This window comes from Heliconius melpomene, chromosome 7 (assembly GCF_056956725.1).
Source record: "Heliconius melpomene rosina isolate 202511_hmr_F chromosome 7, ASM5695672v1, whole genome shotgun sequence".
In the NCBI taxonomy this organism is placed as follows: domain Eukaryota; kingdom Metazoa; phylum Arthropoda; class Insecta; order Lepidoptera; family Nymphalidae; genus Heliconius; species Heliconius melpomene.
In genome coordinates, this window is record NC_140395.1 from 2,037,230 (window position 1) to 2,063,536 (window position 26,307).

The 26,307-nt window shown below is 33.2% G+C and overlaps 1 protein-coding gene across 11 annotated transcripts in view; it reads left to right on the plus strand.

The window, feature by feature from the left end:
• The window catches only part of tou (bromodomain adjacent to zinc finger domain 2B toutatis), a 64,494-nt gene that overhangs the window by 27,056 nt on the left and 11,131 nt on the right, over positions 1 to 26,307 (plus strand). For 2 of the 11 annotated variants that reach the window (XM_085188271.1, XM_085188273.1), the window contains exons 3-39: positions 179 to 267; positions 5,293 to 5,457; positions 6,936 to 7,113; positions 7,388 to 7,485; positions 7,695 to 7,826; positions 8,073 to 8,170; positions 8,525 to 8,619; positions 9,121 to 9,138; positions 9,375 to 9,459; positions 9,674 to 9,796; positions 9,918 to 10,032; positions 10,391 to 10,489; positions 10,717 to 10,830; positions 11,106 to 11,183; positions 11,431 to 11,535; positions 11,993 to 12,150; positions 12,551 to 12,686; positions 13,099 to 13,223; positions 13,662 to 13,801; positions 14,376 to 14,514; positions 15,191 to 15,277; positions 16,366 to 17,049; positions 17,755 to 17,820; positions 18,016 to 18,060; positions 18,501 to 18,518; positions 19,131 to 19,300; positions 19,641 to 19,789; positions 20,180 to 20,296; positions 20,685 to 20,831; positions 21,058 to 21,198; positions 21,890 to 22,067; positions 22,684 to 22,793; positions 22,963 to 23,222; positions 23,718 to 23,851; positions 24,181 to 24,320; positions 24,820 to 24,993; positions 25,309 to 26,045. In XM_085188271.1, coding sequence (XP_085044397.1) covers positions 186 to 267; positions 5,293 to 5,457; positions 6,936 to 7,113; positions 7,388 to 7,485; positions 7,695 to 7,826; positions 8,073 to 8,170; positions 8,525 to 8,619; positions 9,121 to 9,138; positions 9,375 to 9,459; positions 9,674 to 9,796; positions 9,918 to 10,032; positions 10,391 to 10,489; positions 10,717 to 10,830; positions 11,106 to 11,183; positions 11,431 to 11,535; positions 11,993 to 12,150; positions 12,551 to 12,686; positions 13,099 to 13,223; positions 13,662 to 13,801; positions 14,376 to 14,514; positions 15,191 to 15,277; positions 16,366 to 17,049; positions 17,755 to 17,820; positions 18,016 to 18,060; positions 18,501 to 18,518; positions 19,131 to 19,300; positions 19,641 to 19,789; positions 20,180 to 20,296; positions 20,685 to 20,831; positions 21,058 to 21,198; positions 21,890 to 22,067; positions 22,684 to 22,793; positions 22,963 to 23,222; positions 23,718 to 23,851; positions 24,181 to 24,320; positions 24,820 to 24,993; positions 25,309 to 26,045 — 5,640 coding nt within the window. In that variant the 5' untranslated portion in view covers positions 179 to 185. The remainder of the gene's footprint in view (positions 1 to 178; positions 268 to 5,292; positions 5,458 to 6,935; positions 7,114 to 7,387; positions 7,486 to 7,694; positions 7,827 to 8,072; positions 8,171 to 8,524; positions 8,620 to 9,120; positions 9,139 to 9,374; positions 9,460 to 9,673; positions 9,797 to 9,917; positions 10,033 to 10,390; positions 10,490 to 10,716; positions 10,831 to 11,105; positions 11,184 to 11,430; positions 11,536 to 11,992; positions 12,151 to 12,550; positions 12,687 to 13,098; positions 13,224 to 13,661; positions 13,802 to 14,375; positions 14,515 to 15,190; positions 15,278 to 16,365; positions 17,050 to 17,754; positions 17,821 to 18,015; positions 18,061 to 18,500; positions 18,519 to 19,130; positions 19,301 to 19,640; positions 19,790 to 20,179; positions 20,297 to 20,684; positions 20,832 to 21,057; positions 21,199 to 21,889; positions 22,068 to 22,683; positions 22,794 to 22,962; positions 23,223 to 23,717; positions 23,852 to 24,180; positions 24,321 to 24,819; positions 24,994 to 25,308; positions 26,046 to 26,307) is intronic. The other 9 variants (XM_085188272.1, XM_085188276.1, XM_085188277.1 and 6 more) reach the window with 9 other exon arrangements.

Below are 26,307 nucleotides of genomic sequence, written 5' to 3' on the forward strand. Positions count from 1 at the left end.
TGAATATAACGGTGTTGAAGCTTTTGCGTATGAAGTTAGAAAGTAAGAATTACGTATTGTTTGGTTATTTCATATCCAATAAATAATGACGGATAGAATATAAGACGGATTTTGAAGCCTAATATAATTACAATTTATTTAATGTTTGAGTAAATAATGTGTCAATTGCTTATTCCAGGTGTGGCATGGACAAGGAGAACGGAGAGGGCGATGCGGCAGCCAAGCCGCCGCCCGACGGCCTGCTCGACCCGTCTGGACTTTTTGGAGGTAATTATTATTCATATTCTGATTATATTCATACTTCACTGTGTCCTGCAACCTAGTGAACAGACACTCCGTTGCCCACTTACCGCCGAAGTTTCGAGATAATGTAATGTGTATTGAGTGGCGGAAATCAATCAAAATAATATTAATCCGTTCGCGGCTTCGCCCGCTTATATTACACAATAATTTATTGTCTCACCTGAATTACTGTGATCTAATAACATTGAAAATTAAAGTGTTAGCCATTTCAATAAAACACTTAGCAGCACTTGCAATTATTATTACCTTATTTAAATTTTAAAAAATATTATTTTATTTTCCACTACATTGATACATACCCTCAATGATATATTCTCTCATATATCATCCACGTACAGACAACAATCAGTTATAATTTTATTATATATAAAGATTCATATAATAAAATTGTAACTGATTTCCCCGAGCAGAAACCGAACTCACACCTGAGTACAGTTGCGTTAGCAGTCACACATGTGTCACTTGTAGTGTGAACTACATCTCGATAGCCTCTACCCGAACTCTAGTGAAAATTAACAGAATAAAATTTTAAACAATATATATAACAAAAATTATTAATTTCTAATCATTCATCCAAATCTGACATAATAGAAACTTGCATTTTTTTCATTGAGTGAAAGTGACAGCGCCTATCTGGGAATGTCGACTTTGATTCATTATTGTTATACTATTGAGTCACTTTGGCGTGGACTTTATTTTGTTACGTTTGTACAAAACTGGTAGACGAACATTTTTTTTATTTTATTTTAAAAGATTTTCTTAGTAATTACTTCTAATAAAAATCTTGTCTTGTTCTTGTGGAACTTGATATATCTATGTTAACTACGTATGTCGATAAGAAGAATAATGTCTCTCTAAGAAGTTTCGTCTTGCTCTATAAAAATTAAAATAAAATTATAAATGTTAATGTACAGTATATATTTATAATTTTATTTTCTTTTCCGTTCTAAAATATACGATATATCATGAATATATTAGACTTAGTAAGTGATAGTAGTGATATACTTTAGATAAGTCGTTTTATTATAACATTTTTAACATGATTAATTAATTATACAAGAAGAAACAAATCTTTGTCTAATCGGTTACCCGATTAGGTAAAAAGAAAAAAATAATCAATGTATTTATAAACACAACCCAGTAAATATGAATAGAATAAGAATCCACAATTGCAAATAATAAGACTGCCTTTAACTTTGCCACCGACATAGACCCCTCATGTCACAGCTACTGATTGTTAACGCGACGGTTGTGGATTTGATTTTCACTTGGAGAATTATTATTTTTAATTTCCTCTGTAATAACAAGACCAAACGTGGAGAACAGAGTGTCTTAACACTAGGCCCTGCCATGCTGGAAAGCCTGAGCCAGAAGTAGCCTCCCACTGTGCCACAATGGTGTCTAGTACAGTTAACTACATATTAACACGTTATAATTAAATCAGTTCACTCTATGCATTCCTATAACCGCATAACTGGCTTGCATGCTGTGAGAAAAGATTGCGATGATCTCGAGTTCGTCTCTTCTTATGCAAACGGTCGGTTAGTTTAACTGACTTTAGTTAATAAGGAGAGTCATGTTCATAATTTTCTATTTATTTTTTATTTGTGACATTTTTATTTTTTTTTTCCATAGACTTAGTGTATCACATTCCGCCGAACTCTGTTGTCTGCGCTTTTAATCGTTACCAGAGTAAGGAAAAATTTAAATATTAAATATTTCCTTCGTTTCCTTGACTGGGATTCGAACCTACAACGCTACGACCCTGTTGCGTATACAGTCGAATACTTTTGTCCCTGTGAATACCTGTGAATACCTAGTTTTAGAAAGATGATATGTATAGATGTCATTATATCATATGGTGGGTATCTGTTAGTTATAATGACCGTGTCGATAATAAAGAAAAATATAATAATAATATTTCATTTTAAGAGGTAAATACTTTAAATTCCTAAATTAGAATCAATGAAATCAATCAATTTAAACAAAAGCCGACTTCTCTTCTTCACATGTCTAGGTCACTTTACAGTTAATACTAAGCCCCATTATCCAAAGCATGCCTTCTGTCAACATTGCTTCCTTGCTCTCTAATTATACAAATTAGAACCCCATCCCACCAGCATAGAGCTCAAACTACAATAAACCACGAACCTCCTTAAGAACGATCATGACCTATTTTAATCTTTATTAAAAGGTAATACGGATCATTCTATCTCTCATGTTTTGTACTGAAATTAACAATTGTATTGCATTTTGAATCTTATGTCTATATTAATAAAGTAGTTTTTGTTATGTATTCCAAGTAATGCCATAAACGTCGGCTTGGGTTCACTGTCCGCGTCTATCGCTCTGCAAACATATCTTTTGCCTATGTATTAGACTTTATGTTTGTGGGGAAAAAGATCGATAATACGGTTTTTTAGATGTTTTTATAATTTTGTCGATTCAAACTCGAATTATTAGGGAATCTAATAATATAGTTTTAGTTAGGCGTCGGGTTTTGTATTGCAATTTGTTTTTCTATAGGCTTAACTTGGATGTCAGATTGGATTTTTTTAGTAGAAGACTAGTGTCTCGCTCGCGGCTCCGCTCGTGTGAAATACACATTTATAGCCATAACTTTCATGAATGTATCGTGTGTCATAATATGTATTGTGTAAGACATAGCGCAGGGTTGAGTCCTACTCATTCACCACGAAATGTCTTTGAAATTGGACGGAGGAACGGAATATAATACTATATAATATATTATATACTTTACAGTGTGAAGCTCGGAAAGATATTCTCGAATCAATACATCTGTGGGAAGCGACTTTGTACTATGTAAACATTATTTATCTAAAACAAAAAGAAGTGGGATGTGGTTAGATAATTAGAGAAAAAAACATTTCAGTATTTACTCATCGATGTGGAAACGTCGTTGTTTTTTAAAATTGCAACCGGTTTAGATCGGGTTAAATGTACGGGTTACGGCGGTTGTCATCGGTTGCCAGTATTTAATGGAATTTAATTGACTTTTTGTTTACAATTCAATTGGATGTTTGTTCTGATTTATGTATTGTATTGATTATTATTTTATTCTATATGTTACTAGGATTTGTATTATTTATTCTGACAATTTTAAGAATAATCGGAAAACTGAAAAAATCTTTTTTTTTTCACTTCCCTTAGGTATATCGTGAAATCGTCTCGCATTGCTTTAACTTTATAAGTCCAGTAGTTTCGTTTGTAAGTAGTACCGGAATTATGGAGCAAAACGACAGTTTAACGACAAATTATAGTTAACGTTAATGATAATTAAGTAGCTATTGTCATCTATGTGTGCTATTGTGCTACTTGGTGCCTATAAAATGGCATAGGCGGAATATTTCTTATTAAAATAATATAATATACTTGCAATGTTTTTTTAGTATTATGCTTGTTTTCACAGTAAATTCTAAACAATAACCTTTTGTTTTCTTCTGGTTATTGTCATTGCTTATTATTTATAGTAAATATAATACATGAGTCCATCGTGACGATAAGTAAGCGTGTGACAGTAAATGCAACCGCTGTGGGTTCGATACCCACTTGGAGAAATGTTTATTATTTTATTGTATTTTCCCGCTCTAGTAGACTAATATCTAAAAAACTCGGCAGAAAGTTGAGAACGGAGTGTTTTAACACTCCTCTGCCTTGATATGCGGGAAAATGCGTGAAGCTGATTTCCTTTTTAAATATAACAGACGACACAAGTAATAAGCATTCGAAAAGCTCTCGCGGTATCATTTATCGCGATGAGTCATCTAAAAGTTCGCAATCTTTTACACTTTACATGTCTTCCGGCATGAATAATCGTAGCTCAGAATTGAGATTAATATCTCTCTGTACGTGTTTTATAGTCATTTTTCATCTTTATTTATATATATAGGTATGCGCTTTGACATAGGAATGTTTTGTGTTTCTTTGGTTTTAAATAGTGCTTGTTGTTCTTTTTAGATTTCCATTTGAGGATTTTTTTAAAAATTTTCATTTCTTTGCTCTGTATGATGAGGTAAAGCGCGACGTTGAGTGCTGCCATTCAAAACTCATTGCCTGGAATTTGGTCCCCAGGCCCGGGTATTGAGTGGTGTAACTTAACGCTGTAACCCACCAGAGCGAGGTAATTACCAATCGTAATCATAAAGACACGTAGAAACCAACTCTAGGTACACTATGAATTCATAGTCATACACGATTCTATAGAAAATTGGATGATTTAAGATAATTTTCTTGGAATTAATCGATACTGTCGTAACCTACATTTGTGTTAGTGTTATACTGTGGGTTTATTCGACTTTTGTCTAGGTCATTGCCTAGGTCAAGTTTGTTTAGTTCTAGATTCATAGTTGGATGATGGTAAAACTTTCTTTGATATTTATTAGGTACTAGCTTTTATCAGTGGCTTTGCCCCTTCGTTGACAAATGGTAATTACGAATTTTAATGTGATGTAAACCTAATAAATAGACTATTCATCTCATTTTTTTTTTATTTGAATTATTTCTTGAGATTCATCCCGTTCAACCAAGCAAACTCTTCAGCTTTTAATAACAAAAGAAATGGCGTTGAAAAATTTATACATATTTTATAATTCTTAAGAGAATAATAGATTTAGAATATATATTTTTTCAAAACTATATCTTATGCTAAATATATGGCATAATAGTAATAGTACCTATTATTAATGGGTTTTATTAGAATATGTTACTGCACATGACCTTTATGTTACAAACTTAATTTATCATTTATGTAATTGTATAATGTATTTCTAATGCATTAATAAAATAATCAAAATGCTTGCGCTGATTCTTTTCAGGTCTAATAAATTAACTTTAGTCTACTGGTGATAAATTACTAGGCGTCAGAAAAAATTATAAAGCTAGTAATTTCTAATTTTAATAATGTTACTTGTTAATAAATTATTTATTTACTTATTATTTGTTTAACACTATCCTATCCTTATTTTCCAGCCTACTGGCCCAGAGATGCCACAGGCGGCGGTGCAGCAGCTCAAGCACAGGCCCAAGCACAGGCGCAAGCGGCCCTCTTCGGATTCGGCTCCAGATACCCCCCGCCAACGACGCTGGGGGTGGCCGCGAACCAGGCAGCTTCCCTTGGATTACATCCTGCTGCTAGTAAGTCGACTTTTTTTTTCACTTTCACGCTTTATCCCGTATGTAGCACGATAGGCCGAGACAACTTAATAAGATCGTTACTTTTCGAGTGAAAACTTTACATTTTCAACTCTTTACTCGAATTAGAGATATTGCGTGTTGAGTGGGGATCTCAATGTAACTCAAGTACCTACTAATCGAACCCACGACTTGTCGAGTTGCTCCCTTATGCCCCTGCGCTACGACTGCCCTCGTTGGGAAATAGCCATATTTCTAATAAATAATACATTAATTTATAACAATTATGAAATACTTTAATAACGTATAAACAGTTTAGCTCGAATGCGATGGAAGCGTTTAAAGTTAAACGATCAAACAAATTAGTTCATGGAAGTCGTCGAGATGTTTTGACGGAAGTGGGAAAATGTCGGACGGAAACCGTTAATTCTTTGAGGGCTTGTACTCAAAATATATTTATTTATGTAGTTTTTTATACGTTTATTATTTTTACGTAATTTCTGTAACGGGTGTGTATAGGAATGTATAATTGAGCTATTTTCCAGTTTTTTTTAAGTTGTTTTATTGTCTTTATAGATACGTCATTAAGGCGAATTATTTAGTCTCGATATTCTATTCGATTGTTGATTAAAGAAATTAAAATTTAGTTAAATTAATATATTTGAAAATATTTACATTTAATGTACTATAATGTAACGTAGGCCTAAGTGTTTTAACACACTCTCTGCCAGCATTTCACTTAAAACTCCCTCGAGTGGGAATCGAATACAATTTCGAAAATTTTAATAGCTTGTCACACTGCGCCACGATGGCCTCTTTCGTAAAAATTAAATATATTAGTTAGTAAGTAAATAAGATGTTTTCCCACTGAGCCATAAAAAAAGTATTTGGAAGTAATACATCAGCGCAGACAGAATTAAAAAGACCTAGACTGGACGTGTCGGGAATGCAGCATCGCGCCACCTCGTGCCACCTCGCTAATTAGATATAGAGTCACGTACTGTATGTGTACCGGCGACTACCTTTAAATTTTGGATTGTATATCTTTATGTATGAATACTGTATGTATATGGGACGATGTTTTGTGATAGGTTGAATAATTTGTTAGTTTAAGTATTAAGGAAGTCAACGCTGTTATTTTATATATGGAATTTTTAAGGTTATTCTTTATTTTTTTATTATTTTTATTTCTTTATATATTTGTAAAATGTAATTTAATTATCATGGTTTTACTAGTGACCTTATAAATGATTTTTGGCCATCAAAAGCATATATTTATTGATTGTTTAAATTAAACTGGCAAAATTTTAAATAGGTATAAACATTTGAAATGATTCTTTTCTGAAAAAAAAATCGTCACATACAAAACATAAATATTTTAACCCACAACCAGTTGCGCTTACAGTCCTAGCACACTTGTGCCCCTACGTCACGACTGGCCTCATTTGATACCCCATTATATTATCTTTCTCTTTCCATAGGTGCAGCATGGTGGTCCATGGCGTCCCATCTCGCGGCTCAAGACTACCTAGCTAGGTTACAAGCGTCCGGGCTGAACTTCCCACCCTTGGGTGACCCCTACGCCGCGCTATCTGCCTTATCGGGGGGTGGCATGAAACAACCGGTGAAGCCTGCTAAACAGAGTAATAGGAGTGAAAGGTATTTGAGTGCGAGACTCTTTTTTCTCGTTTTAGTTATTCGATTCGTTTGTGTCTGTTTATTTGTGAAAGAAAGCTAGCTATTTCTTATCGATTTTGCTTTTACATTTGTACACTTGTTGGAATCTGTTGACATTATAATATTTTTACAGTATTTATCTCATATCTGCTTTAGGTAGACTAGGACTATGTGTTGTTAACATATATGTGTAATGTAATCGCTCTAGTTAACTTTAAGCTTTACATATAATTTAAATAAATTGAAACATTCACAGCAGATCAGGTAGAAGCAGTACGTCGTCGAGTGTGTCCGCGAAAGATAAAAGCCCGTCCACCAACACGTCTAGCTCGCAGCACAATATTGCTGATTGGGGTAAGTCCTAAGTTGGTGAGGATGGATGTTTGTTTTACTTCAACGCAAAAACTACTGAACGGTTAGCTTTTTTTTTGAGATTAACATGTACAAACACTCAACAAAATCACTGTTATATATTTATAAATGTCAGTAAAATGAATAAATATATATTTTTTTATATGTGTAGATATTATATTTGTATATTTATTTCTTTATATTTCTTATAGGTTCGCAATACGGTTTTCCAAAGACCTCATCTCCTTCAACGATGCCGTCGCAGTCCATGTCGTCGCTCGCTTCTCTAAACAACTTGGCGCAACAACCGTTGCATTCTAAATCTAGTAAAGGACAGCCGCCCAGTAAGTTTACCATATATTTAAAAATAAATTAAATATTAAAAAAACGTAGATTATGAGTGTAGGCGAGAGCAATAAGAGAGGATTTCTCGAAGTTCGATTCCTACTGGGTGGAATTAATTATTTTCATTTTCTTGCTCTACTAATGCTACAACGCCCAGCATGTCTAGCATTTTCTTTATTATGACCGACATTACTAAATAAATTGTAATTGGATAATTTTCATTTTATATTCTATTTTGTTTCTAGGAAAAAGTAGTTCTAGTAGTAAAGAAAAGGAAAGGGAACTGATGCTTGCGCACGCGCACTCTGCGTACCACGCTGCTCTACAAGCTCACAAGGGAAAGGTAATAAAAGTGTAGACAATTTGGTTGGTTATTTTAGTATGGCTCTTACACTAAATAAATTATAATATTTTTTTTTGTTTTAATTAGTTTTGCTTGCAAAACTTGTCGTATTTCTTTTTTATAAAAAAAATTCTAATGTTATAAAGATTGATAATAAATATATAATAAAAAAAGTCATTGCCCTTATGTTCGTCTGAAAGCTCTCCTCAAAAAGTGTTAAAGTGCAAACTCTTTAATCAAATCTTTTAAAGATTTTATCAAATGTTATATATCTGTTGAACCTGACTGAATCTGATGGTTATCTCTGGTTATACAGTGTAAATAAATATTAATTCTATATTTATGTTGTTACAGAACATGTCTCCTCTATACCCGTTTGCAGTTGGCTCAGAGAAGGATAGAAGAAGTGGTATCGACACGCTCACTGGTTTACCACATACAATACTTAGGTGAATATATGTTTTATTTATATATTTTTTTTTATTTTCGCCATTTTTTTTGGGAAATACTGGTGAAGGTTTAATTGTTTTTTCTGGTAAAGTAAGACTTGATTATTACTAAATTATTGATAATGCATTGCGATTTTTATTTCTTTATAAACATTTAACATTAAAATAATATTAATATTAAAATGAATCCAGTCATGGCACTGGGGCACAATGGTGTGACTGAAATACTCAATTTTTTAAAGACATTTTTTTCCTGATAATTTGGTTTATAGGCAGTTAGATTTACAATATAAAAATATGTAATATAAAACTACTTGTTTTTTGTTAAGTATAATTTTAGTTGCAATTTAATTTAAACAACTAATATAATTGCAACATAAATTATACTTTACAAAAAATCAATGTTCAAAGTAACTAATGGGTGTTAAATTTTTTGTTTATGTAACAATATGATTAATTACAACAATTATAATATTTTTTTTCTTCCATCCATCCAATCAGTGCTGCATTGGAAGGCGGGTAAGTAATAAAAGTGCAGTATAGTACGCTCGACGGATCGTGGCCACTCTGAATATAGTTGTAAATGGCTATGCCGATTTGATTTTAAGATTTTTTTATATTTTATTATTTTGTTCCCGAATAAACAATGCGCAGAAGTTCAGAAAATTGAACTACACGACTCGTCGACCGTACTGTATATCTCATGTATTTAAATAAAAATATCTTATTTATTAAAGATATATCTTTTGTTCCAGTGATCCTTCGTCAGTATTGGGTGGAGTGAGATTGCCTCCAGACACTGAGATTATAAAATATACGTCTTCTTTGGCTGGACCTAAGGTAAGGTTTTAAAACACAATTTTTTAGCTTCACGTTGTATCCTGAACATAGCAGAGTGGGTAGAGGGAACTTGGAAACCTAGTTTTAAAACACTCTGAATTCCGTGAGTCAGCCCTTTTTCGTGCGAGATATACTGTGAAACTAAAGAAAAATATTGAATATCACCCAATTAATAAATATAATAGGAATTCTAAATATCCTCTGTCACCAACAGTCAGCCCCGGGCACCACGAACCGCGGCCGCAAGAAGACAATATCGCTGGACCCGCCGCACGTGTCCGTGCACCCCGCCAGCGAGCGCGCGCCCGCGCCCGCTCCCAGCAAGCGGCAGAAAGTAGTAAGAAAATATACTTAGTGTTTTATTATACGTATATATTGAGGGGATTTTCGATTATCCGTTCTGTGTTATACTTATCTCGATATCTATATAAAATATCTAATAATCTCTAACTTCCCAGGATGAATACGGTAATTCAAGATCGTCAGTGGAAGTCATACGTCTACCGAACAAGCCCGATAGATCTGCTAACTCCGTGTCGGGCACACCTCCGCCCAATTTGTCTGATTACGCAGGTAATATTGGTGATTACTTGGTAATCATAAAGTTAATTTGTATACTTTTAGGCTGTATCACGCATATTTCAAGATAAACAGAGGAAACTTAATGTTAAGACACCCCGATTTCCGTTCAGTTTCCTTTTGTAGAAAAAGTATGGCAGTAAGTTTCGCCATATAACACGCAATGTTTAAAAAATAGAGGGGTGAACCTCCCAATAATAAATTTCCTTTACGCTCCCTGCTATATGCGAGATACAGCGTGAAAGTAAAGGAATCTTTCTCTTATAAATGATATTTTCAAAATTAGCTTACAGCCTGAAAATCTAAGTAGAATGTGCTTAAACTTTATTGCGATTATAATTTAAACTTATAGGTATATCTCGAGAACTATTACAAACAATAGCAAGTCAAAGCGGAGTCAGTTTAGCGGCTTTAGAGAGGCAACTGGCTGGATCAGGTGCAGCTAGTACAGGTTAGTGACTTCACTCTTTTTTCTCCGTTTTTGACTCTGCTAGTTATAGTGTTTTATATTCACTTGGGGGTGTTTTTAAATATTTTATTTGAAAGTATACCCTAATGTTTTTCAAATTTTGGTTTAGTTTCATATACATATGAATGGAGGTTAACAATAAACATACCATATTAACAATCTATCATCTGATATTATAATATAAATAGTAAAACATAATTTACTTGTAGATTCAGGTCTCAACTTAAGCACCAAGTCAGGTAGCCCTGAAGAAACTCCACTAGACCTAGGACTCAAGACTGATGACGACGCGCCTTTGAATCTGTCTTTAAAGCCTACGCCGCGTAAGTTTTTTCATTTTTATTAGGTATTAGGTTTTTTTTTTTAATATAGTTTAATGATAATTAAGTTTTAGTTTTGGAAGAAAACTATCCACGATAGTTGTGTTCTTCGAATTCAATAAAATAGTAATCTTTTTGTGTAACTCCAAAAAAATACTAGTTTCACGCTTTTAACCGCATATGACCTAAGATTGCTCCGCTCTTCACGATCCACCCAGGTTTCGAATATTGCCCAAAACGACCTCAATATTAATATTATATAAATATTTTCCTTTCAGCCATTGCCCAAGCATCAGATGCGTTGTCTCGTCTGACGTCACTGAGCAGTTCTCTTAGCGTTTCCAATGATAGGATATGTAAGTATATGTTATATTGTAAAGTAAATAAATACTTACGATAGAAGAACTTTGATATATTTATACACTATATTAGTTGTATTTTTGCAAATTTACATCTCAATCGGTCAAACCGTTTGTGAACTGAACAAACTTTTTACAGTCTTTGTCACCGATAGGCTCCATTGGTGACAAAGACTGTAAAAAGTCTCCAGTACAGCACTCCGCTCGCTTCGCTCGAAAATGACACATTCATTTTTCTTTCTAGCTCGTCGCAAACCCGGCGCTAAACCGCGTCGCGTAGCTCCAGAGCTGAATACGCAAGTCGCGGACTCACCACGACCCAAGTCCAGCGGAAGTGAGGATAGTGAATGTAAGGAAATGTAAATTTAGTCAAATCAACGTTTAATTTTGCCTTTAACTATTATACTACTAATATACGTATATATTTAAATTTATACTTATATTAGTAGTAATTTATAGTAGTTAATAATTTATATCACTTTTATTTTGGGGTAAAAAGATTGTGGTTGCGGGAGATTTTTTTTCATTTCCTGGTATATATGTATATTCTGGGAGAGCGTTGTGGAAGTAAAGCGTTGAGTTCTACCACTTAACACAAATTATTACCCGACTGCGCGGCGTAAAGGAGGATGATGTGTAAACTGGTATAGTCGAAGGTGTTTACTCTAATGTGGAGTTGTAGATACCAAAGAAAAGGACCTATTTTAATAATTTTTAGATAAACCATTTCGTCTCTAAAATCCACAACCATAGCCATATTTTCATAAAAACTTTTTTTATTCTTATTTTAATCACAAATCTTCCAGCGGTATCCCCATGGCCGTCCCGTGAAGGTCGTCCACGTAACCTCGGTCGAGGGGTCAGCAAGCCCAAGAAGAACACGGTAGCCTCGTTGCTGGCACAGAGCAGAGCCCTAGGCCTCCGCCCCGCCTTGGCACACCATTTGTTGGCTGAGAGCGATATTGTAAGTTGAACTTTTGTACCATCTGACATTCTAATATCAGGTGAGGAGTTAAGCTAGCTAGATATAAAAAAGATACTTCTCAGCAGAAGAGAAGAGTGTTCATTCGACGATCCGAAAGTGCATGTAAAGGTTTATTTGTATAAAGAACATTTTTAATTATAATTTTGAATAGTAATATATAGTAAAGCGGAGATTTGTAAAATTATAACTAGATTCATACTATGCACTTTTAGCATTTATTTTAATTAGAATTTGTCTAGATTGAATTGAGTACCCAGGACCTTTTACTACGACAGATTCATTAATCACTAAAAACCAAATCTTATGTAATATATTTAAAAAAAAAACAAAAACACGCAAAAACTCTTATAAATATAAGTAATCTGTATAAAATATCCAGGACAAGTTACGAGCTCTCCTGGGTGAAACAGCAAGCACAGATTCAGAATGTCCCTCGGATAGCAACCCGTCGGATTCGGACGCAAGCGACGGTGGTCGCAGGCACGATTCCCAGTTGAGGCTGCCTTTGGCTTTGGGTAAGCAATTATATAAAACTATGTATTACAAAAATAATACATTTAAAACATTAAAAAGTTAGAAATTAATATATTTTATTTTGGTTTATCTGGCAAAGACATCATCACATCCAGTAACAATGCAATAATTTTAAAACATTAACTATCATATATTTTAAAACTATTGTATTGTCATTGGATATGAAAATTTGTCTAAATTTTTGAGTAAATTGTGAAGTTTCACGCTTTTATCTGCATAAGGGTAGGTAAAGAAAAAATGTATTAAATTCGTTTTCCGATAACCCCTTAAAGCAGACTTATGTTTGATTATAGCACCAGCGGGGATATGAAACCAATTAGAATATAATTATTCCTCTTAGTAGGAATCGATATACATAACCACCGCTAAATAAATCCAAATGCTCTCCCACAGGCTGGAAGCGCATAACCCTGATAAAGGGTCTCTCGCGCAACTGCAATATAAAGGGCGACGTGAGCTACACGCCGCCGGAGCCGCACGCCGCCCTGCACATACGCGGAGCGCACGAACTTCAGGCGGTCAGTATCATTACACGAACGACGACACATCGATGTGGAGTCGTGGACGTCTTGAACTATATTTGGGACTTGTTCATACTTTATATATCTTTTCACGATCACGATTCGACAATATGCTAAAGTTCATCAAGCCTAGCTTCAATGCGGCGTCTATTTTTAAACGGTTTTATTTAGCTCACCCCGTTTGTTTTTAATGATTGTAATTATTATTGTGTCATCCGCAATATCTCATAAACTGTAATTTATTAATATTGTACTAATTAAGTGATTTGGTTAGTTGATGTTTTAATTATTGAAAACTAAATAAATAGACTTTTAGTTATTTAAAAAAAAACTTAATATTTTTTACTAAACCCATTTCATACATAAAACTATTTACCTTTAAACCATTAAGAAAAGTTGAATTTTCAATATTAATATTTCTCTTTCATCCCCCAGTTTTTGGAATCGAATCCCAGTCCACCACTGTGCCGAGACAACTTCAGCTTTAGTGCACGCACTCTCCTCGGTGAATATGTGCAGCCGTCTCTTGACAATGCTGAGCCTTTAGTACTGAATGAAAGTGAAATTAGTAAACGGTAAGTTGTGATAATATATTTTTAGGAAATGTTTAAATATTTTAATGTAGCGTGACTTAAATGTGTTTCTTTTAGGAATTATTCTAGCGCTCTGACTTCTATGTTATAGAATATAATCAAGCTTTGGCGAAATCCTTATAGGATTGTTAAAATTTATTCATGGTGTTAAATAGTTAGGGTAGCCAGTTTTTAGGCCAGTTGTTGCGCAGGGGCAGTAAATGTGGCAGGTTGTGGATTTGATTCCCATTCGAAGGACTGAGTTCCACTGTTACACTCCACACATGCAATGCTTCGAAAATCGGCAGAAATTGGGGAACGGATGAAGAAGAAGGAATCCTAATGGGAACAAAGCGTCTTGACAGTAGGTTGCCAAGTTCTCTCTGACTGACCCTGCTATGTGTAGGATATACCGTGAAGATATGTTACAAATGGACTTAGCTAGTTTGCTATTGAAGTTAATCATATATTTTTTTAATTGGTTTGCATAAACACCGTTTTGGGTTCCTCTAATAATATTAGCATAGGTGGAATTTGCTGGTTTGCGAATAAAGGTATTTCTATATAATCCTTGTAGGCTAGAAGAAGCGCGATCGCTGGCAGCGCTGAGCGGGCGCCCCACGCCGCCGCCGCTGGAACGCCGCATGGAGCTGGCGCGCCGCCAGCAGGCCGCGAGGGACGCGCGCCGCGACTCCGGGCACCGCGGTCGCGACCAGGTGTGACTCGTTATATCTTATAGTTAAATGTTTAAACATATTACTAGTAGGTTTTGAACTACACAATATTACACATAAGAACATTTTAATTTCCAGTGTTTTTTTTAAGCAATGAAAATGTTTTATTTTTAAAACGGCAGAAAAAGTCAACCTGTCTTCATAACATTGTTAATTTTGTTTAATACATAATATATTACATTGATTCTGTCATGGATACTTTTATTTTATCATTCATTTAATAATTAATTTATATTCTGTATTTAGAATTTCTTGAAAGTGAAATTTTTTAATGTAGATAAAATTTTTTTTTGGCATAACAAAATATGATTATTAAATTTATTTATTTTTTTATAATTTTAATAAATATTCTTGCATATTTGTTAAGTAGACGTTACTTTTAATGTTTCATATATTAGTAAAGCATGATTCTGTTTGATTTTGATGTAAATGTGAAATGATCTAGTAACTAAATGTAACTAAGATAATAAATATATGAAATTATAATAAACAACAATAACGAAATTCGAAACAAGAAACGAAAAAACATTTGTTATTTACAAAGTATTTCCAGTGAAATTTTGTAACTTTTTCAATTGGAGACGTTTTTTACAATTATCAATTAAAAAAAAACAGTAAAAACGTAAAATCTTAGTACATACAAATTTCCCCTCCCCAGGCTCGTCTAGTCAGAGACCTGGAGAGGTCGGAGAAAGCCGAGTTAGTTAAACGCGAGAAAGAGGCGCGAAGCCAGCAATTGTTAGAGGTGAGTGACGCGTGTGTGTTTTCCTCTATAATTATGTGCGTAGAAACCCATAAACTATCCCAGAAATTATAGAAATATAGGTAAATTTTAGGTAGTGTTAAAGAAAGAGATATATAATTATATATACAGATTTAAAAAGTTTTAACAAAAATATAAAGAGATACCTAAGTAGTCAGATGTGTAAGTTTTCTTTGTAAATATAAATGCGAGATTTTTAGACAGCGACAGATAGATAGATAGCTGTTTTATATAAACAAACAATATCTAGCTATATTGAATTTAGAAAGACATGGGTAGGATATGTTGGTGTTAATAACATAATGTATCAATAACTAATTACTACTTATTTCGTTGTAATTCTAGATAGTGTAAGATCATTTTGCATTTATAATTTAGGTAAATTTTAAATTATTTTATATTTTTTATTATTCATATACTCGTATTTTTACAATTTGGTAGATAGAATTGTGTGTAGATTGATTGTTATGATTTGTTTTAGATTGACTTAATTTTTTTGTCCTTTATTAATATTCGGGTTTATGGGTAACTGTTATACAGTATAGTATTATATTAATAAGTATAAATACCATTTTTTTAATTAATATTTAAAAAATATTTGTTATATTATAATTCTTAATGGTTTGAGCCACAGACTAAATTCCTTCTTGTATTTATTTATATTTATATTATGTTTTTATTTATCTTTCTGTGTGTATGTCCTTTGTCTATAATATTGGGATTAATTATCTGTATATTCATGTTTTAGATTCATGTGCTTGTGTTTGTTTTTTTTATTATCAATTTGACGCTTGGCAACATTGTGCTCACATTTCGTAGTTACTTTCTTTCAAAGGCAAAAATGGACTAAAATAATTAAAAAGAAATTTAGTAAATTTTTGCCTTTACATATGTAGATAGAGAACTTTAAGCTTTATCAGTAGTGTTGTGTTACGGTAGTTACTCACTCATATATGGGGATCTAACAACGAAAACAAAAAAAACGAACTGACAATGTTGTCAAAAATTAAATTGATAATAAAAAGAGTGTAAAACAACAAAAAAAACTAACGAAAGGAAATTCGAAACAGCATATCAACAAGGGCAGATCGCAGCTAAGCATAGAGCCGTTGCCGAATAAGCCAGACGAGTGGAAGGTTCCAGAAATCGTAATGGGCCCAGCCATTAAGAGTAACAGAGACAGAACTATGCCGCAGATCAGTCTGTCTCTTATACCAGTCAGTGGGCTAAAAGAAAACGCGCCTATTAAAACTGGCAACGTAGATCAGTTTAAAGGCGAAGAAGAATACAATGCTTTGGACAAAATGAAAGATTTTGCCGAAAAAGCCTCGTTTGATCTCCCAAAACGGCCTAGCGATAAATATTTTGATTTCTCATTAACTAAGACACCGGATAAAAGAAAAATGCCGGATAAAGAAAATAACTTAGAGAAGTTAATAGAATCGTATTCGCGTATATCAGAGTTCATCAATGGTTGTGATTGGTCGAAACTGCAAACTGGAAAACAATCTGATGACCCGAAAAGCATAGAACAGAAATATTTAGACGCGAAAAACGAATTTATGTCCCAAAATTTAATGTTAATGCCTAAAGACAGTCAAAAATCAGTTTTAAAAGAAGTAATAGATCTTAGTGGTGATGATGATATTCTAACTGATATAATATCTAAAAAAGTGAGCCGAGGCATTTTCAATGTGGGAAAAGATGGAGCCTTATCAATATCAGTACAGCCTTTGAAGGACGTTTACAGTCCGGTACGTTCTGTTAACTATCGGGATGCACTAACTCATGACTAACATTTTGGTTCTTTGGTATTTATTAACACGGTCTTCTTTATAGCTTGTTGGGTGTCTCTAATTTGTAGGTAAATAAGGATTCGATGCCCAGTTGAGGGTAAATTTTAAAATAGTGATGGAGTTATAATGTTATAGAGTAGAGATTTTATACAATTGGTGTTAATAAAGGTGAAGAAAGCTTTTTAATATATGTTTTTTACTTTTTAATATTTTTATTTCTTCCTTTTTTTTACTATCACCTTATTCTTTATGTATATAAAATGTTTTTATAAATTGTGAGATATTAAAAATGATAATCAAGTATGTAACATAATATTCGCACTTGAGCTTATTTTAAATAAAGCATCTAACAACACATTTTCTCGTTTCATTTATACTCTTTAGTTTTGCACGCTTCTGCACTTTTTATTTTTTCTTCTATAAACATACATATTTATTTTTATAATATTATTAACAGATAAATAATATATTTTTTTATGAGATATAAATCTCGATACTTTTGGTTATAAATTAATTTATCGTCAAAGCTTGCATTTTTTTAATAAAAAAGATATTAAAATTTAGTTATATGTTATGTTTTTATTTTTTTATTTTCCATTTTGTTTCATGTTTGCTGTTATATAATTTGCTCGTCGCTTTCGATGTTGTTTTTGGATAATAAAGGCTAAGAAGAGAAAGCAGGAGGAGCTGGAAAAGCAGAAAATGGAGGATCAAGCTAAAAGGCAACAGGTAAAGGGTTGCGGCAAAAAACTTTTAATAAAAGAAAATATTGGAGTGTTTAAAAAAAAGAAGAAAAAATATGTGAACCTATTAAAATATATTTATAATAAAATATATTTTTATTGTGTTGTTCTAAAATAAGGTTTTTTAATGTATATGACAATAAATATTACAAATTTTCTTAGTAGTAATATTTTGTTTCAGGAAAGGGAATTGAAGAGACAACAGGCTATGCTTTTAAAAGAACAGGTATGTTTTTATATAGAAATAATATTTGGCCTGTGTGTGTGTGTGTTGTGTTTTTCAAATATTTATATAAAAGAATGTATCTATATGTGTTAAAAATATAAATATGTCGTTTTCCATTTTTTCTGTGTGTGTGTTAATATCTTACATGTGTGTTTATATTTGGATAGTTATTATAGATAATTTAATAAATATTATATATCTATTATTGAATATTACAAACAAACTAATAGCCCTTATAATTTCTGGTAAAAAAACTTGTTAATCACTGATAAATACAAATTAGGAAATTTTTAAAACACTTATTAATACGTAAGAATAAATGACGACTAAGTAAAATTAATTTTTAGAATCTTTATCTAATATTTACAAGTCATATTCTTTAAAAAATATAATAAAATTAATTGTATTTTTTCATTTGGATATTCGCGTGGCCGCTACAGCAAAAATATATAACGGAGGTAACTTTATCTTACAATTACAAATTTCGCTTTTTTTTACAAAGAAAAAACTCCTCTGTTTCTTTATTTTTTCTTTTTAACGCCAACTTTTTGTAAATATTTAATTTTCTCTTAACAATTTTATACAAACTTATTATTTAGATTATTTTTATATTAATATAATATGCTTTTAGCCATTACTTTTGTTAGGGCAGGTAATGTCTGTAGGTAAAAGTTAGTTGCTTGGATTTGGACTATTACTATAACAGTAAACATAACATACATATACCATAACAATGTATCATAAATAAAGACATGCGTTGATGAAGGTAATTTGATGAAAATATTGATATTCAAAGAAATTGAGCTTAAAATATTTTAATTTATTTTTTGTATTGTAACCACAAAAGATTGAATATAAACTTAAAATCTTTATACATGAAATAGAAATTAAACATTCCATGTGACCCTCATCCATGCAAGTCTTCGGTTTATACTAAGGCTAAACTTGCCTTGTTAATATATTAATAATAGAATTTTTTAATAAATATAATTAATTATTAAAAATGCTTTATCAATTATTATTCTAGTTATTGGATATTTAAATAAATATTATTTATTAACTTCCAACAGGAACGTGAGAGACGTCGTCAACACACCACCTTCATCCGGCAACTGGACTCTCGCAGACGATGGGAGGACAGGGAGAGGAGAAAACACCAGAACCTTCTGGATCGATTGCTCGTTAAGGAGAAGAAGCTGCAGCAGAGACGGAAAGAGATGGAGCTGCTTTCTGAGTTGAGGTATGATTATAAAATACGTCGTATTTTTGTAGCTTCATCCTATATCACACATATAGCTAGATAGGCTAAGTGGAGGGAACCTAGTGTTAAGACACTACGTCCCTTACGCTTCGGCGAGGTTTCGAAATTTCCGTGTTGAATAGCTGAATTCAATGCCGCGCTTTGTCTTATCACCAGAGCGAGGAAGTGAATATTAAGTACTTTATTCCTCAGAGTGGGAATCGAACCAACAACCGCCGCGTTTACAGTCACTAGATTTTGCAATTCAACAAATCTCTTTTTTTTAATATTAGTAATCACAAACATCAAATAATAAAAAATGTTATTTATTTCCATTAAGACGACCGCAAGAAGACTCATCTCTCTCAGATCAAAAACCTCTCCCGATATTGGATCGTATCCCCGGACTAAAGATACCGGGACAGGCTATGGCCGATCTGCTGCAAGTTTACGAGTTTTTGCACAACTTCGGTCAGGCACTTGGATTTGGTGAGGAAAAAGCGGTTTTTATATTTTGTAAAAAAGCCAATTTGACTAGTTTTAATATTTTTGAGTCAGATAATTGTGTTTCAAGAAATTTATGAACTGCTTCTTCAGCTTTGCACCCATGATCTATTATAAATAACTATTTGTGTATAAGTAACTCTTGAAACGCGAGCCTGATTCTAAAAGTGAACTATCCAACAAAAATTTTTTTTAGTTCCAGTAATTAACGCGTTCATTCAGGCAAACTCTTCAGATATATAAAATAAATATTAGTAAAGACCTATAGATTATGCTCTCCGAGGCTAATATTCATCTCTAGTAATTATTCTGCAGAATAAACAGAAATATTTGAAATTAAAATGAATGATATATTATCTTATTTTTTCTCAACAGAAGTGGATTCCTTACCATCGTTGAACACTCTACAGATGGGTCTAATACCCAATTATAATCAAGAGGCCGAAGATGAACTTCTCAATGTGCTGTCCAGATTGCTATCTATTGCCATAGGTATGTATGCTTTCAACCTATGAAAGAGAGTGGGTTCACATTTTGCGAGGAACTATTTATTTTTAAATTTTTTTTTTTAGTTGTGTAAATAATTTTGGGAATGTTTTATTATTTTAAACGAAATTACTAAGATTTTATATATTATTTGCTAAATATATATTCGTTTTCTTAAATTAGTAGATTATTGTGGTAGTTATACTTTGATTTTATCGTAATCATAAAATGCGGGTTTAACATAATATTAATTGAATTTAAAAATATTGAGATATTATACAATTGACGTATTTTATTTAAAAATTCAATGCGATTCTCTAAACAAAAATGTAATTTATTTACTAAATAAAATTACATTTGTAAATATTATAAGTAAAAATCACCTTTTTTACAGAGGAGCCAGGCATCCCTCATCCTGGTCGTCATACAACGCTCCTCGGACACGCGCTGCGCCTCGCGGAGCTAAGCGCCGATACAATAAGTGAAATTCTTCGCATTTATTTGTATGCGAACGCTACCGCTGAGGTTAAGGCGTTGACAGGTGAGAATGTTGTTTTTATATTATTAAAAAAATATATACTTTGATTTTGGATAATTTAAAAATAAATATTTTAATGACATTAAGTAATTTAAGTAATATGACTTATCTAATATGACTTAATCACGCATATTTTAATAAAAAAAATATTTTGCTTTAAAAAGTGTGGAATTACGCTTTAATAATGTAAAAAAATTAATAATTTCTCTCTTACCTACGCTATTTATAGGTCTTACAGTGGAGAGAGAAAGAGACAGGCGCGTCGCCGACCACCACCAGAGCGACGCAGAGATGCAACAGACGTGCGCAAGCACTAAGAACCTTCTCTACTATGAACATTTGCATTCGAATGCTACGTACAAGTTGTCTGGTTAGTTTTGATTTTATTTTCTTAAGTCCACTAATATTATAAAGTAGTGACCCGTAAAAGTGAGTGTGAAAGTTTGTGAGAATGATGGTTTCATTAGATGAACTTTATGAAAAAACTACTAAACAGATTTAGATGAAACTAAATAAGCTGGCGATATCACATTTAAGTTACCGGTTATCTATACTAATATAATAAAGCGGAAGAGTTTGTTTGTTTGTTTGTTTGAACGCTAAGATCTCTGGATCTAATGGATCGATTTACTTTGTTTTTGTTTTGTATGAAAGCTGCATTCTTCAGAAGTGCTATAGGCTATATAACATTACATTACATTACACATATATACTAATAAATTAAAATACTTTCTAATGTGACATGCAATTTATTCCTCCATGTTAATAACAACCGTCGTCGCTACGCGACCGCGTTCGTTACCGCGTCATTTTGATATTCATCCTTATGAAAATAAATATAATAGTCACTTTTAGCATTTTATCTAGATTGAAATTATATTTCTATAGAAATTATATTCTTATATTTCAAGCAGGCGTAGCCGCATCCGGGTCCGCTAGTTATATATAACCGGCAAATTAGAAATGATCATAATAATATATTTACATAACATAATTTGTGTATTTTTATTTAAGTTGCACACCGCAAATAAAGAAAGAAAATAAATAAAATAATTTCCCAGAGCTGCTCCGCGACAAGCCGTTCGCGGCACTGGCGCCCAGCAGCAAGGCGCGCATGCTGGCGCGCATATGCGATGAGCTGCTGCAGAGCCGCGCCGTGCTGCGACAGCTGGACGCGTCCCTCGACCACCTGGCGCAACTGCGGCGCGACCGGTACCTGCTGGATGCCAGGATAAGGAAGTGAGGATGGAGTTCTGATTGGATTTTGTTTTTAGATGCACCCTATATGATAATTCGAAGGAATAAAGAGATAAAAAAAGTTATTTTGGCTGAGTAAAAAATGCTAACACATAATGAGTTGTATAAGCGTAAAATTTCGTAACGTAATGAAAACGTATGGCTTAGTAGTGAAAGTTTACAAAAAGCGCGAGAGTAAATCTCGCTACGTTCAAATTTTATTTGTAAACATAATAAGAAATTGCCACATCTAATAAACAACTATATGACAACAAAAAATAGAAAATAACATTAATTATTAGTATAATGATTAATTTTCAACTCTTAACTGTATATTACATTTAGTATTTACATGTCACCAAACAATAATTGAAAATGGTTGCACAATTGCGTTGTTAGCGATTTAATTAAAACTTATATTTGCAGGGTTACAATTTTTTTAAATATTATTACTTATTAAGTTATTCGGCGGAAAAGGGGGAACGGAGTATCTTAACACTTGGTTCCCTATGTCTACCATGCTGTGTGCGGGATACAGCGTGAATATATAATATAATCCATCCACCATCCACGCAAAGTAACAGAAAAAAAAACTAAATATGAATTTCCATATCAACAGAGTCCGAGCGCTGCAACAACGGAAAGCTCGTGCCGAAGCAACGGAACGACAACAGGCGCTCGCGTTGGAACGAATGCAGCGATTGGTGGATATACCTACTTATGATACTGGTATTTTTTTTTATATACACCGTTTATTTGCAGCGTTGAGGTACGCCACCGAAACACCGACTGTGTAAATTTATGTGCTATTATAATTTATTAAAATATTAATTTCATTTTCATCATAATTATAACACCATTTTAAAGTAACGTCACCAATTTCATTGATTTTTTAAAGACACCTCAGAAAAATCGGAAACACCGAAAAAGCAAGAGAAAGAACTGTCACCAGAGAAACCTCAAACGCCATCTCCGTTCAAAGACACGCCAGAAGAGAGTGATAAAGAACTATCCCCTCTAAAAGATTTATCCAACGTGAAAAAAGAAATATTAAATAATAATAAAGAAGAAACCCCCGATGTGAAGATAGATAAAGACAGCGTTATGGGGGATGAGGGCATGAGTGATCTGGAGAGTGAGGGCACACAGCCTGAGGAGGTGATTTTTTTTATTATTGGTTTTTTGTATTTTAGATTCACGCTGAGTACACTCACGTTTAGCAGGTATTGGTAATTTTTTTAAGTGAATTCCATGCATAACATGGTATGCAGAGGGAACCTAGTGTTAAGACACTCCCTTCCTCGCGCTGCGCTGCCGTGCTTTGTCTTGTTACTAGAAGGAAGATATAAAATAAATCATCTATTAGTTTTTGAACATACAACCATAGAGTTTATAGTCAATCGCTATGGGACGACACCCCATATTTATATTTAAATTGTTTGTATTTTTAAATACGTAACAAACTTATTATTGCTGCTAAAAGTTTTATCTTAAGAGAGGAAGTGGGAAGGAGTATATTATTGCACCAAAAATATATAAAGTTATAAATAATCAAAGAAGATTCGATTGATATATTATGATATACAATAACAATTATTTATTAATTTAATCACATAAAATATTTCCTAATATCTCTTATATCCCACCACCCAGGATGAAGATAAAAACCTAACATCAGAAGAGTTATCCCGTAAACTAGAGAAGCTTATCCGTCAATCGGAACAACAGTTGATAGCTCTAGCCGCCGGTTCACACGCATTGAGAGCCACTTGCTATGGACAGGATAGGTTTGTATTGTTTTCTTTAACTTCACGCTTATACATGATAGACTAGGGAACCAGTATGGAACCTATTGTTCAGACACTCCGTTCCCATTAACACAATTCCGTTCCCCACTTTTCCGGTTCAGTTCTCGAGGATTTGAGGAGGCACTCAACGCCGCGCTTTGTCTCATTATCAACAAAGAAATGAAAATAATAAGTATTTTATTTTCTCGAGTGGTAATCGAACCTACAACCTGTCGCGTTTACAGTCGTACGTCGCATGTAGCGCAGGGGCAACCCTGCGCCACGACTGGCCTCAATAACTCGATATATTAATATTAACAATATTTCAGATACTGGCGTCGCTACTGGTCGCTCGGCAAAGCGGGAGGTGTATACGTAGAATCAATGGAGTCAGCTCAGCCAGAAATATTACAATATCATGCCAAATTAGAACAGGATGCTGTTGATCCGCCGCCTAAAGTTAAGAAAGGTTAGTTTTTTACGCCATTCTTTTCCTCGACACCAGAACGACGAAAATGGAAATATAAATTTAAATAAATATTTAATTTCTTCTAGTGGGGATGGAATCCACAACAAGTCGCGTTTACATTCATACTTTGTGCCCCTGCGCCACGACTATCCTCAAAATATAATTGGATGTATATTGTTAATTTTATTTAAATATTAAATATATACTTTACTACTTTTGTTTTGTTTTGTTTGTTTATATACTAAGTACACATTTTATAAGATTAGATATTGCCTTAACCTTTTGAATTTGACAACATTGTATCAAATTTGTGTAACTTTCATGTTCACTCTCATAGACAAAGCGCGGCGCCTAGATCCACCACACAGCTCGCAATATCTCGAAAATTGTATGAGAAATAGAGAATGGAAAACGTGAAGCAGATTTTATATGAATTGAGCTTACATTCACTGCATACAGTTTGAATCCAAAGTATATTTTGTTTATTTATTTTTTCCAGTAAAAGAAAAAATCGAACCTAAACTATTCGATGATGACGAACCACAACTTCAAATAGATGAGGAGGCTGAAGCATTAGAACTGAAAAGTATTAAAAGTGAACTCAACTTAAGTGATAGAACTCAAATTATAAAATACGAGCCCAATGTTACGCATGGAGCTTGTAAAGTTGAAGGTAACTTTGAAAACAATGTGTTGTTTTAAAGTTTTGATTTTCCATCTATTGTTTTTATTATCATTTTTATAAAAAAAAGTTAATAGTTTTTGTACTCACTTTTTCAAAATTTTCTTTTTAATAGTGAAATATAAGGTCATGGTTTATGTCAATAGAGAAAAACTAGGCTGTATCAATATATACACAAGTTGGATTTAAATATATTATTATTATTTTTACATATTATCTATTAGACATTGAATTGCCTGATTTTTTTGTTAAATATGTCGCTAGTGTTAAAAGATTTTTAATTGTAAATTTGTTTTTTGCCACTAGGTTCAATAAAAATGGAAGAGAAATATATCCAACAGAAAAGTAATGAAGAGGAAGATATGCTGGATATCGAAGACTCCATTCCTACTGCGTTTTTAGTTCAAAAACCAACGCACAAACCTCTATACGCCACCCAAGCTGAACCAATGGACAAACCTCAAGAAATAGTCAAAGTTGAAAATGTCGCTAAAGAGGAAGAACCAGAAGAAAATAAAGATAACTTAGTGAACAATTTAGAAGAATTACGCAAAATGGCAGAAGCTGTTTCCTCACAGCTCGATGCCGCTAAAAAAGCAGAAACGGAAAAGGCGGAAAAGGAAGCAAAAATAGAACCGGAAGTGAAAACAGAAGTGGTAGAAGCGGACACCGCTCACGCGCTTCTTTATACTAAAATGATGGAAGGCAAATGGTTTTCAATATTGAGACACGAGAATTCATTCTTAACTAGTATAAATGACGATAAAACCAACGACGTGCCGCCGTTTTGTGACAACGAACACACCTGTAGTGAAGTAGTCAACTGTCAAGGGCATAAATGGGATGTGTCTAATAATTTGCATTTATTGAATGATCCTAGTTTATTCACTTTAAATTCGATGGTGACAAGTGTTCAGGTGCCGTCGTATAATGTGTATACGGACTCGAGCTTGACTATGTCCGGCTTAGACCAGGATATGATGGATGCGAGTATGAACAGAGATGGCGCCCGTGAAGCGGAAGTCGAGGAGAGTAAGGAGCCGGTGAGTTGTTTTTTTTTTTAAATAATTATTTTATTTATTATAAAGTTTGAATTTTTGTGGTAATTTATATTGGTTCTTAATGTGAAAATTATGATCTTTTCTTTTTAGATTAATATCTAAATAAAAAGGCCTTTAAGTATAAATAATAACATTATGCTTTTCCATGTTGTGCAGGTAGACATTTCGTTAGGAACGCCACCATTTATTTTTTGTCCAATTTTCGAAACATGTGCATGTAGATTAGAGATGGGTGTTATCGTTT